Source organism: Pipistrellus hanaki (genome assembly GCF_964339955.1).
Source record: "Pipistrellus hanaki genome assembly, chromosome: X".
NCBI classification, from domain to species: domain Eukaryota; kingdom Metazoa; phylum Chordata; class Mammalia; order Chiroptera; family Vespertilionidae; genus Pipistrellus; species Pipistrellus hanaki.
Genome location: NC_140524.1, coordinates 81,400,505 through 81,414,552, shown reverse-complemented (window position 1 = coordinate 81,414,552; position 14,048 = coordinate 81,400,505). Strand labels below are relative to the sequence as shown.

The window sequence follows — 14,048 nt, the reverse complement described above, 5'->3', positions numbered from 1 at the left end:
AAGAATGTATAGAATTCTAATTAAAAATATATGTATAATTCATTATCTTACAGAGTGAGTTTACAAGGTCACCCAGATATATTTTTGAATATCAGAGTTCGAGTGGTTGAGCAGATTCTTGAATTGTTAAACCTGAGTGGTAATCAAAAGGTGGAATGTATACACTTTGGTTCTGCTTTCTTTGGAACATCGAAGATTGAACATGCACTTCTATACAATAATAGCCCAGAACCTATAAATTGGGTGGCAATAATACAAAATGATTCGGTTGGAGAAGAATTGGTAAGTAAATAGTGTATCAGGTATTATGGCTTTTTTCTTTTCATTTTTTAAAACATTTTTTGTTTTTTGTTTTAAGGTATTATAAATAGCAGTACAATACATACGTCTCTTTTATTTTTTTCCCCACTGACCTTCCCACGGCCTCCCCTACCCCGCAGCACTTGCTCTCTTCCACCCATCCCCAGTATCTTGAGTCTATTGGTTGTGCTTATATGCATGCATACAAGTCCTTCAGTTGATCCCTTATCTGTCCCTCCGCCCAACCCTCCCCTACCTCTCTGCTGTAGTTTGACAGTCTGTTCTATGCTTCTTTGCCTCTATCTGTTTTTGTTCAACAGTTTATAATGTTCTTTATTATCCATAAACTAGTGACCTGGTGCATGAAATTCGAGCACATTAAAAGGGGATTAATTAGAGGAAATTAATATTGCTATTTGCCATTTCTTTATAATAGAAGTATCAGAGATGAATTAGTAAAATATATGTGAAAACCTTCCTCCTGTCAGAGTCTGGGGCACACCACGGGACCCAGAGTGAAGTCCCTGACCACGCCTATGCACCTCAAAATCGCATGAGACCCAGAGCTGGCTGCCCCCCCAACATTGGGCTAGATCTGGACCTGGCCAGTCCCACCCTTGTCAAGCCCTGCCAGGTAGGGGGAGTAGCCTCAGGTCCCCTGGCCCAGTGCCAGGACAGGGGGCATGGCCTGAGGTCCCCAACCCACATTGGGGCGGGGGCGTGCCTTGAGGTCCTCCATCAAGCCCCAACAGGTGAGATCCCCTACCAAGACCCGCTGGGTGGGGGGCATGACCTGAGGTCTCCTGTCAAACCCAGGCAAGCAGGAATGTGTAGCCTCAGGACCCATGGCCTGGTGCTGGGGCGGGAGACACTGCCTGAGGTCCCCTGTCAAGCACCACTGGGCTAGGGGTGTGGTCTGAGGTCCCCTAGCCTGGTGCCAGGGTGGGGGCATGGCCTGAAATCCCCTGTAAAGTGCTACCTAGTGGGGGGAACAGCCTGAGGGCCCCTGGCCTGGTGCTGGGCGGGGGGAGCAACCTGAGGTCCCCTAACCCAGCACCAGGACGGGAAGCACAACTTGAGGTCCCCTGTCAAGCCCGGCCAAGCAGGGGGTGTGGCCTCAGGTCCCCTGGCCTGGCACTGGGGCGGGGGTGTGCAGCCTGAGGTCCCCCAGACTGACACCAGGGTAGGGAGCACAGCCTGAGGTCCCCTGTCAAGCCCTGCTGGGTGGGGGACATGGTCTGAGGTCCCCTGTCAAGCCCCATGGGAGTGGGGGAGGGTATAGCCTCAGATCCCTGCTGATTGCTTTTTAAGGCTCCTTATGGGCACTTAGCCTCAGCTGTGGGTGCAGCCATCTTTGTGATGGAGTGATGGTCATTTAGCATATTCCCTCTTTATTAGATAGGATGAATGAGGTCATGTGGTATTATCTTTCACTGACTGGCTTATTTCACATAGCCTAATGCTCTCCAGATCCATCCATGCTGTTGCAAATTGTAAGAATTCCTTCTTTTTTACAGCAGCATAATATTCATTTGTGTAGATGTGCCACAGTTTTCTAATCCATTCATCTGTTGATGGGCATTTAGGCTGTTTCCAAATCTTAGCTATTGTAAATTGCGCTGCTATAAACATAGGGGTGCATATATCCTTTCTGATAGGTGTTTCTGTTTTCTTGGGATATATTCCTAGAAGTGATATAACTGGGTCAAATGGCAGTTCCATTTTAAAATTTTTGAGGAAATGCCATACTGTTTTCCACAGTGGCTACACCAGTCTTCATTCCCACCAGTAGTGAAGAATTCCTTTTTCTCCGCATCCTCACCAGCACTTGTTATTTGTTGATTTGTTGATGATAGCCATTCTGATAGGTGTGAGGTGGTACCTCATTGTTTTGATTTGAATCTCTTGGTTGAGTAGTGACTTTGAGCATGTTTTCATATGTCTCTTGGCTTTCTGAATGTCCTCTTTCAAAAAGTGTCTATTTAGGTCCTTTGCCCATTTTTTTGATAGGATTGTTTATCTTCCTTTTGTTAAGTTGTATGAGTTCCTTATAAATGTTGGAGATTAAACCCTCATTGGAGATAACATTGGCAAATATATTCTCCCATGCAGTGGGCTTTCTTGTTTTGTTGATGGTATCTTTTACTGTGCAGAAGCTTTTTATTTTTATATAGTCCCATTTCTTTATTTTCTCTTTAGTTTCCATTGCCCTAGGAGCTGTATCAGTAAATATATTGCTAAGACAAATATCTTCTATTTTGTTGTCTATTGCTTCTTCTAAGATTTTTATGTTTTCCCATCTTACGTCTAAGTCCTTTATCCATTTTGAGTTAATTTTTGTGTATGGTGTAAGTTGGTAGTCTAGTTTCATTTCTTTGTAAGTATCTGTCCAGTTTTCTCAACACCATTTATTGAAGAGACTGTCTTGTCTCCATTGTATGCTCTTGCCTCCTTTGTCAAATATGAATGGAGGATAATGGCTTGGATCGATTTCTGGGTTCTCTGCTCTGTTCCACTGGTCTATATGTCTGTACTTGAGGCAGTATCAGGCAGTTTTGAGAACAGTGGCTTTGTAGTACAGCTTAATATCTGGTATTGTGATCCCTCCAGTATTGTTCTTCTTTCTCAAGATTGCTTCAGCTTTGGGGTCTTTCTCTTTTTTTTATTCCAGATAAATTTATGGAGAATTTGTTGTAGGCCTTTGAAGTATACCATTGGTATTTTAATATATACAGGGATTGTGTTGAATTTATAGATTGCTTTGGGTAGTATGGACATTTTAATGATGATTCTACCAATCCATGAACATGGTATATTCTTCCATTTGTTCATGTCTTCCTTTATCTTTTTTTATTTTTTTATTTTTGCATCCTGAAATTTTCTGAGTATAGATCCGTTGTCTCATTGGTTAAGTTTATTTCTAAGTATCTTAATTTTTTTTTTTTTGCAATGGTAAACAGGATTGCTTTTTAAAATTTATCTTTCTGTGAGTTTATTATTGGTATATAGTAAAGCCATAGACTTCTGGGTGTTAATTTTGTATCCTGCTACATTGCTGAATTCATTTATTAAGTCTAATAGTTTTTTGATGGAGTCTTTGGGGTTTTCTATGTACAATATCATGTCATCTGTGAACAAGGTCAGTGTTACCTCTTTTCCAATTTGGATGCCTTTTATTTCTTCTTCTTGTGTGATCGCAATGGCTATTACTTCCAGTAGTAAGTCAAAGAGGAGTGGTGAGAGTGGGCATCCCTCTTTTGTTCCTGTTCTTAGGGGAAATGGTTTAGTTTTTTCCCATTGAGTATAATGTTGGCTGTGGGTTTGTCAGATATGGCTTGTATTATGTTGAGGTATGATCCTTCTATTCCCACCTTGCTGAGAGTTTTTATCAAGAAAGGATGTTGGATTTTGTCAAATGCTTTTTCTGCATCAATGGATATGATTATATGGTTTTTATCTCTCAGTTTGTTTATGTGGTGTTTCACATTTATTGATTTGCCGATGTTGTACCATCCTTGCATTTCCGGGATAAATTCTACTTGATCATGGTTTATGATCATTCTAATGTAATGCTGGATTTCATTTGCTAGAATTTTGTTGAGTATTTGGCTTCTATGTTCATGAGGGATGTTGGCATGTCATTCTCTTTCTTTGTATTGTCTTTATCTGGTTTTGGGATTATGGTAATGCTGGCTTTCTATAATAGAAAGAGCTTGGAAGTATTCCTTCCTTTTGAAATTTTTGGAATACTCAGGGGAAGATAGGTTTTATTTCTTCTTTGAATGGTTGTTGAAACTTCCCTGTGAAACCCTCTGGTCCAGGGTTTTGTTTATTGACACTTTTTTATTAACTTAATAAATCTTTATTTTTCAGGTTATTACAATAGTTTCTCCTTTCCCTCCACATAACTCCCCTCCTCTCAGTACCTCCACCCACTGACCTCATCCATAGGTGTATGATTTTTGTCCAGTTTCTTCTTGTAACTCCAATCCTCATTCCCCCTGAGAATTATCAGTCCACTACCTTTCTATGCCCTTGATTCTATTATATTCACCAGTTTATTCTGTTCCTCAGATTTTTAATTCACTTGATTTTTGGGTTCACTTGTTGATAGATATGTATTTGTTGTTCATAATTTTTAAAATATATATTTTATTGATTTTTCACAGAGAAGAAGGGAGAGGGATAGAGAGCTAGAAACATCGATGAGAGAGATACATCGACCAGCTGCTTCCTGCACACCCCCCACCGGGGATGTGCCTGCAACCAATGTACATGCCCTTGACCGGAATCGAACCCGGAACCTTTCAGTCTTCAGACCAACACTCTATCCACTGAGCCAAACCGGTTTCAGCTGTTGTTCATAATTTTTATTTTTATTTTTTCTTCTTCCTCTTCTTAAAGAATACCTTTCAGCATTTCATATAATACTGGTTTGGTGGTGATGAACTCCTTTAGCTTTTTCTTGTCTGTGAAGCTCTTTATCTGACCTTCAATTCTAAATGATAGCTTTGCTGGGTAGAGTAATCTTGGTTGTAGGTTCTTGCTATTCATCACTTTGAATATTTCTTGCCACTACCTTCTGGTCTGCATAGTTTCTGTTGAGAAATCAGCTGACAATCGTATGCGTGCTCACTTGTACGTAATTAACTTTTTCTCTTGCTGCTTTCAAGATTCTCTCTTTGTCTTTTGCTCTTGGCATTTTAATTATGATGTGTTTTGGTGTGATCCTCTTTGGATTACTTTTGTTTGGGTTTCTCTGCACTTCCTGCACATGTAAGTCTATTTCTTTCACCAGGTAGGGGAAGTTTTCTATCATTATTTCTTCAAGTAGGTTTTCAATATCTTGCTCTCTCTTTTTATGGCACCCCCATAATTCTGATGTTGGTATGCTTGAAGTTATCCCAGAGGCTTCTTACACTATCTTCAAATTTTTGGATTCTTTTTCCTTTTTGCTTTCCTGGTTGAGTGTTTTTTTTTGCTTCTTTTTATTTCAAATCTTTGACTTGATTCTTGCATTCCTCTACTATGCTGTTGGGTCTCTGTATAATATTTTTTTATTTCAGTCAGTATATGCTTAATTTCTAGTTGGTCCTTTTTCATATCCTTGAGGGTCTGGCTAAATTTATCAGCCTTTTTTAGTAAATTCTTGAAAAACCTTATAACTGTGGTTTTGAATCCTATATCCAGTCATTTGTTTTCCTCCATTTCTTTTGTTTGTGATCTATTACTTTGTCTCCGCATTTTCGCTGCTTCCCTGAGTTGGTAGGGTAGCTTTGTGTGCTAGGTTTCCTATATGGCCCAGTAGGCCAGCCTCCCCAGTTACCTGAGGTGGACACTCTTGGTTCACCCCTTTGTGGTCTGTGTTTATTTTTTTATTTTTTAAAAATATGTTTTATTGATTTTTAACATAGTGGAAAGGAGAGGGATAGAGAGTTAGAAACATCGATGAGAGAGATACATCGACCAGCTGCTTCCTGCACACCCCCCACCGGGGATGTGCCCGCAACAATGTACATGCCCTTGACCAGAATCGAACCTGGGACCCTTCAGTCTGCAGACCGACACTCTATCCACTGAGCCAAACTGGTTTCAGCTGGTCTGTGTTTATAGCCTTGTTGTAGTTAAATCTTCATTGTTGTTGGCATCACTGGGAGGAATTTTCCTCCAGACCAATTGGCTATGTGTATCAGCTATGTCTACGCCGGGAACCTGTGCTGGAGACAGCCTTATAGGACCAGTCTTGCAAAATTACAAAAACCTCTGTACTCAGCTTGAATGGGGCAGAGTCTCAGGGCTGAGCAATATAGTCTTGGCTTCCTGTCAGCCCTGCCCTTGTGGGTGTGCCTCCATACCTCTGCCTTCCGCAGCTTCCCCAAGTCTCCGAGTCTCCATGTACCTTTCTTTCTACCTGACAGTCTAGACTCCCCCTGTATTAGCCTGGGTCCATGGGGTTTCACCCAGAACTGTGGTGCAGTAGGGGGCTTCCTTCCCCCTCCCGGCAGACAGAGGCAGCCAGGCACTCAGCCACCCTTCCTCTCTGTGTGCATGTCTCCGCACCTCAGTTCTTTGCAACTTCTCTGATTCTCCCTGTGCTTTTCTCTTTCCTTTTAGTTGTAGAATTTCCACTCAGCCAGCTTTCCTGTGGTTCTGGATGATGTCCATTCTCTCTTTTAGTTGCAGTTTTGAAATTGTTGTGTGAGGCTGCAGTTTAGGTGTTTACCTATGCCATCATCTTGGGTTCTATCCTGGAAGTTTTTTTTTTTTTTTTTTAATTATTATTATTATTACTGCTTCAATTTCCTCCACAGTTATCAGCCTATTCAGATTTTTTTATTCCTCCTGATTGAGTTTTGGAAGGTTATATTTTTTTTAGGAATATGTCCATTTCTTCTAGGTTTACCAGTTTGTTGGAGCAGAGTTTCTCAAAGTATTTTGTGTGTGTGTGTGTGTTTGTGTGTGTGGTCTGTTTTTATTTCACCTCTTTTGTTTCTGATTTTGTTTATTTGGGTCCTCTCTCTTTGCTTTTTGGTGAGCCTAGCTAGAGGTTAATTAATCTTATTTATCCTTTCAAAGAACCAGCTCTTGATTTCATTGATCTTTTATATTGTTTTTTTTTCTATGTCATTTATTTCTGCTCTGTTCTTTTTTATTTTCTTCCTCTGATCACACTGGGATTTTCTTGTTGTTCTCATTCTGCTTCTTCATGTTTCAGAGTGAGATGGTTTATTAACAGTTTATCCTGTGTGTGTGTGTGTGTGTGTGTGTGTGTGTGTGTGTGTGTGTTTGTGTGTGTGTTTTATTTGTTTTTTGTTTTTGGTAGGCCTGTAATACTGTGAACTTATTTATCAGGACTGCTTTCACTGTGTCCCAAAGATTTTGGATTGTTGTGCTTTCATTGTTTCTTGTTTTCAGGATGTGTTTTATTTCTTCTTTGTTTTCTTTAGTAACCCATTCATTGTTTAATAGTGTGCTATTCAGCCTCCAAGTGTTTGAATTTTTGTAATTGTGTTTACTACTATAATTGATTTCAAATTTTATGCCATCATTATCTGAGAAGATGCTTGATATGATTTCAGTCCTCTTGAATTTGGAGAGACTTTGCCTGTGTTGCAATATGTGGTGTATTTTTTTAAATGTCCCACGTGTGCTTGAGAAGAATGTATATTCGGTAGTTTTGGGGTAGAATGTTCTGAAGATATCAATTAAGTCCATCTGCTCTAGTGAGTCATTTAAGATTGATGTTTCTTTGCTAATTATTTGTCTTGAGGATATGTCCAATGATGTCAATGGGGTATTAAAGTCTCCTAGTATGATTGTGTTGTTGTCAGTCTCTCCTCTGATATCTTCCAGAAGATTTTTTATGTATTTGGGTACTCCTGCATTGGGTGCATAAATGTTTACCAGAGTTATATCCTCTTGTTGTATTGATTTCTTTAGAATTATGAAGTGGCTTTTATTATCTCTTGTTATGGTCTTTACTTTGAGGTCTATTTTTTCAGCTATATGTATTGCTGCCCCTACTTTTTTTTATTTCCATTTGCCTGATGGATATTTTCTATCCTTTCACTTTTAGTCTGTGTGAGTCCCTTGTTCTGAGGTAGGTCTCCTGTAGACATAATATATATGGTTCATGTTTTCTTATCCATTCACTTACTCTTTATCTTTTGATTGGAGCATTTAATCCATTTACATTTAATGTTGTTATTGATAGGTAATTGTTTGTAGCCATTTCTGTACTTTATGCCTGTGTTTTTTCCTCCCTTTCTATTTTTTTTTTACAGCATGTCTTGCATTGCTGGCTTGGTAGTGACAAACTTCCTTAGCCTTCCCCCCCGCCCCGCCCCCAAGCTTCTGATTTCCCCTTCAATTTTTGATTGATAGTCTTGCTGGATAGAGTATTCTTGGATGTAGTCCTTTGTCTTTGCAACACTTTTATAGCTCCTTCCATTCCCTTCTAGCTTGATATGTTTCTGTTGAGAAATCATTTGATAATCTGATGGGGAATCCTTTGTAGGTAACTCTCTGTCTCTCTCTTGCAGCCTTTGAGATTTTGTCTTTGTAATGAACATTTGCCATTGTAATTATGACATGTCTTGGTGTGGATCTTTTGGGACTCATCTTGCTTGGGACTCTGTACTTGTGTAACTTTTTCTTCCCCATATGTAGGAAGTTTTCTGTCATTATTTCTTCAAATAGATTTTCTAATCCTTGCTGCTCTTCTTGTCCTTCTGGCAGCCCTATTATACGTATTTTTCTTCGTTTGTATTGTCCCAAAGCTGCCTTAGGCTCTGCTCCTGCTTTTTAATTTTTTTTAATCCAGTTGCTGTTCAGATTGAGCTTGTTTCTGTACCTTATTTTCTAACTCGCTAATATTGTCCTCTGCTTCTTCTAGTCTACTGTTGAAACCTTCCATGGTGTTTTTTTTTTTTTATTGTAGCTATGTCACTTCTGATTTCTTCCTGATTTTTGCATAGGTTGTTGATTTTCTCATTCATCTGGTGTATGAACTGTATGACCATTACTTTGAATTCTTTTTCTGTCATAATGCATGCTTCTGTTTCACTAATTTCCTTTCTTGGCAACTCCTCGTTTTCTTTCCTCTGGGGATCACTTCATTGTCTCCCCATTCTGACTATAACCAGAAGGTTCAAATGTGGAGTTGCATGTGCCTGGGTTGTGTGCAGTAGGAGCTTCGCATCAGCCAAGTGTCACTGAAGAGCTCTGACACCAAGATGTGTGGCTGTTGTGGGTTGGTGGGAGCCACACTCACCCAGGATCAGAGTCACCAGCGCTCAGTGTGGCCTTATGTGTGCACCTAGAATCAGCAACCCCACCTGTGCCTCACTGAAACCAAGATTCCGCTGGTATGTGCTGAAAATCAGAGTCCCCTATTGTGTGCCAGGAGTCAGAGTTCCCCTGTGCCTGCACCAAGAATCAAATATCAGATTCTCTGTTCCTTGGTGTGACCTCAAGCTTAGAATAAGGGTTCCTGTGTGTTTATGTGCCAAGGCTTGGAGTCATTGGCTCTTAGTGAGCATGCCCTGGGATTCAGGGATCCCAGGCACACGTTATAAGAAGCAGAGTCAAGTCACTGGTGCCCAGTGCTGCCTCTCGCCCAGAGAATCAGGGACCTGGTCAGCTTGGAGGACTGGGTTGCACAATAGCACTGTGTCAGCAGGTGGCCCACTCCTGTGCTGAGGAAAATAGACTTTCATGTTTGGTTGCCCAGAATCGAAGACAAGTGGCACTGCTGCCCTGCTTGGGAATGGGGTTTGGTCACTGGATTGCATTGCAAGGAACAGATTCCCAGTGTTCGCGTGCTTCCAGGCTCAAATTCCTGTAGCGACATGGCAACACTGCAAGGGGCAGGTCTAGCAGTTCCTATGCTGCTGCCTGTAGGGAGAGGGATGGGCTCTGTGACTCACAGAATATTTTGGCCAGGATGTCTGGATTCTTGGTGTCTGTGGGTCTACAGCTGTGGTCAAAGGTTTCCATCCCCAGTGGCTCCAGGGCCCCAGTTTGTGTCTCAGACCAGACTGGGTAGTGCTGAGTCCAGGATCTTAGTCTCAAGCAGCTCTGATGGTGTGGTCTCTATGCCTGTGCTGACTACTCTGGAGGGTCTGAGGTGGCAGTGGGACTCTGCTGTCTAAGACTGCCCAATTTGGCAGCCCCTTGGGAGACCTGCAGGATCTAGCCATCCCTAGTTCATACACACACACACACACCACACATGTCCACGTACTCCTCTATCACTCCCTCACTTTCTCATACTCCCTTCCTCCCTACCTTCCTGCTAGTCACTATCTTCAGAATCCAGGTATTATGTTTTGAAACATTGTTTTGAACTAATAACCAACAAATTGCTTCTTGTTTTGTTTTTAAGAGCAAGGAAAGGTTTATTGATCAAGAAGGCCTAACTCGAGAATATGGGAAAACCAATTCTCAAATCCATCTTCCCAACAAGCTGTTTAATTGTTTAATTATTCTAAATATGTTTTAACATGCAGATAGATAAAATTTTATTTCATATGTTTTCAAGAGTAACCTGAAAAAGTTCAGTAAATTAAACTAACACTGATAGTAATACATCTGAATTAAATTAGACAAGTGCTTCTTATAAATAAGTGACTAACTGTGGGGTTTCTGCTCTCATTAATTTTTAAAGTTATTTAAATTTTATGATGTACCTTCACCAAAGTTATGTATATTACTTTAAAAGCACATATATTCTCTATTTTCAAGATGCTATTGTAGAATTTCTATAATTATTTTATGACCTCTAAAATATTTTGTTAATGTTTTCCATAATACTCTTTTATTTCTGATTTATCTTACAGGGTACAAATACTCAACAAAGAACAGATGTTGCTATAAATAATCTTGCCTTCATAAGGCAAATAAAGAACATGGATATTACTACTTTTATCTCCTGTGTTCCTAATGAAGGGAGATTATTACCTTATCAAAAGACTAAAATTACATTTTGTTTCAGTCCAAAGTAAGCAAAAATCAATTCCATTGTGATGTTCCTTATTAATGGAAAGTACATTAACCATACATTCATCAAACTGACTTTAACATTAAAACTTACCAAGAGACAGAAATCGGATTTTTCTTGTTATGGTTCTAACTATTCCTAACATGCTTAATATTATTTCCAATATTTAAAAATATGGCCTAACTGCTTCATGTTAAATTAAAAATCTCTCCAGACCTTGTGGAAATGAAGTGGTGGAAGTGAAGTTTTGGGTTGTGGCTCCAAACAAATCTGTACAACCAAGACCTTGTCCCTGCAGAAGTTAGATGATGGCCACTGGCATGTAGTGTGTCCTAGATAGCTCCAAAGAGAATGCAGTGCTCCTGCCAGGGCAAAATGCTTGCTGACTGAATTTCATGAATTAATATTAAGCCTATAGCAGTTGTTGGTATCAACCAGAGTTGGTAGCTGAAATTCATACAGACTTTGAGAATTCTTGCCAACGGATATTTTTCATAATTCTGAGTTCTTGGTTTGGTTATTTAGTTTGAAAATATATTTGGAAATGCTATTTTTAAAATGTAGTAGAAATTTAAGCTACACTTGAGAGGTTGTAGTGTGTGGTGATAACCTATCTAATTTTACATATGTTTATCCTTGTTTGTGAGAAGGCAGGGAATGGGTAATATCCTTTTTATGGCTATAGTGTCCCTTGATAATACCAATTGTTTGCTGAAACTGAGTTTGGTTAATGTTAATATTCTATTTGTACAATCTGTACTTGCCTTATTTGTCATACCTTCATACAGGAATTTCTTTGGTGAATCTGTAAAACTAATACAAAATCTTTAAAATTATAAATATGAATTTCTTTTCATGGCAGCATGGTAATTGAGAGTCTAGCATAAACTCATAAATATGAGTATGAATTGAAGTCTTAGTTACATGTTTTCTCAACATTCTATTTGCATTCCTTGGTAATATTAATATCAGCCTTTTGTGTATCTATTTGAGTATCCACTGCTAAAAAACTGACTTCTAGTTAAGACAAGTAACTAGTCTTACTTTTTAAGTCCTACTTTTGGTCCTACTTTTCTTCTCCTTTACATCTTTCCTTGCCTTTTCTGCAAATCTTGTTCTTTAAGTTACTGTTTTGTAATGAGGGTATGGCTAGCATTATGTTCTTTGTCTTTGGGAGGAACACTTATGCAACAGAAGTTTGCAATTATATCTTGAAATAAGGACTATTTCAAAATATGTTTTATTGATTTCAGAGAGGAAGGGAGAGAGACATAGAAATATCAATGATGAGAGAGAATCATTGATTGGTTGCCTCCTGCACACCCCATACTGGGTATCAAGCCTGCAACACAGATGTGTACCCTGACTGGGAATTGAACCCAGGACTTCTTAGTCCATGGGACGATGCTCAATCCACTGAGCAATCATAGCTGGGCAAGAAGGACTATTTTAGAGAAAAACAGAGACCTGAGCCAGCAATGAAGTGTGCATAAAAAGAAAAACTTTTATATAGTAAGTGGCTTTGGAGCTGACAGTATTTATGTTACTCTTGCAAATTTTGCCATGAACTGACGTTTGGGGGGATATTTACATTTTGTGGCCTTCTTTTGGCAAGTTTCTGTCTGCTCAGTAATATTGAAAAATGGATCACAATCATATTTTTATTCCTGAACTTTTATCTCTTGCATAGATTTAAGGATTCAGTTGATATTCCCTTGTGAGAGGTAACAAAGTGCACTGTCTTTGCTGTAAAAATAACTGATTGTAATTTTTTACAGGATAATTACTGAAGGAAAAAAGGATTATGATCCTTCACACAGGCAAGACTATGCTGTTTTTTTGAGATTTGAATCTGTAGGAAGTAAGGATGGGTTTTTGAGAGATAATGACTCTAAAACCATCAAAAGTAAGTATGAAATGATGTAATAATAAATTTATAGTAGTTCAAATTGTTTAAAAGTTTGGACATCAATATTTGTAGAGGCAATATGATAAAAATATATAACTATTAAATAGAATGAAAATGCAAATAATCAAGATATCTTAAAGTGTCTTCTGAGGCATGTAAAAAATTAATCAACCTCAGAATCATTTGCATAGTAATCTTCCAACTATAATTTAGGGAAAATTATTGTTTTTTAAAAAAACATTAGATAAACATGATGTTCTAGAGCACAATTTTCAACTGGTGTGCTACAGATTTTTAAAACATGCAATACCTGACTATATAGTCAGGGACACTAACCATTTATCTCTTAGATTGTCAAATAAAAAGTGAAAACAGCTGATACAACAATAGCCGTTCAGTGAGAATGAATCAAAATTATACCTATTTTTTGTCGGATCAGCAAAAATATATTTTTGGTGTGCTGCAGAATTTTTGTCAGTAGTTTCTGTGTGTCACGAGATGAAAAAGGTTGCAAATCACTGATCTATAGTTTAGCTAAAAACAAAAATAAAAAACAACTTGTCTTTTTTTCCTACATAATCTTAGTTTGTCTCTTAGAGATTGATATTGTTGTAGAAGACCAAAGAAACCCAAGCAATGCTTAGAGAAATGGAGTTACACAGCTTTATTATGCTAGCTGTCTCTTTATTATGCCAAAATCTGAGCAAACCAATATGGTGGAGCTTTCCTTTTATACCCTTTTGGTGTCTTTGTCCCCCACATATGGGTTATATTTCTGTACCTTTCAGAGGCTTTGCAAAAAGCCCCAGGTGTTGGAGGATGTGTCATGTTTTATGGCCTCTGCAAAATGTGAGCATTTAGGTAACAGGTCTTGCAAGACCAGTTTGTGGAAAAAGAGGCAATAATTTAATTATAGTTTATCAAAAATATACATTAGATTGCTGGCACAGACTCAGATTGCTAGTGCCCCCCACCCCCCAATATCAGGGTTACATTGAAATTAACCTTTTAGCTTTCTCATTATGAGAACAAATGATCCATTCCATTTTTACCAGATACTCAGCTCTGAGAATCTATATACAGTAACAATCAAACAACACAACTTAGAGCTCTGGTAAATAGGGTTCAATATTCTTTTTTAGGATATTGATAAGTGCATATGCTTCATAGGCAACATGTTGAAATGCATTGCAATTTTTACATTCTCAGGTAATATTGGATGGACTATAGTGAACAAAAATGGAACAAGACTTGGAGGTCAGCTTAATATAACAGATCAAATAGAAAATAAAGATATAGGCAGGTGAGGGATCAAATCCATAAAGATGAGCCATGGCA

General features: G+C 38.8%; 1 protein-coding gene across 1 annotated transcript in view; it reads left to right on the top strand.

The window, feature by feature from the left end:
- The window catches only part of CFAP47 (cilia and flagella associated protein 47), a gene marked incomplete at both ends in the record, with an annotated part of 384,890 nt that overhangs the window by 21,726 nt on the left and 349,116 nt on the right, over positions 1-14,048 (top strand). The window contains 3 exons of the mRNA XM_084869970.1: positions 54-282; positions 10,641-10,801; positions 12,580-12,707. Coding sequence (XP_084726096.1) covers positions 54-282; positions 10,641-10,801; positions 12,580-12,707 — 518 coding nt within the window. The remainder of the gene's footprint in view (positions 1-53; positions 283-10,640; positions 10,802-12,579; positions 12,708-14,048) is intronic.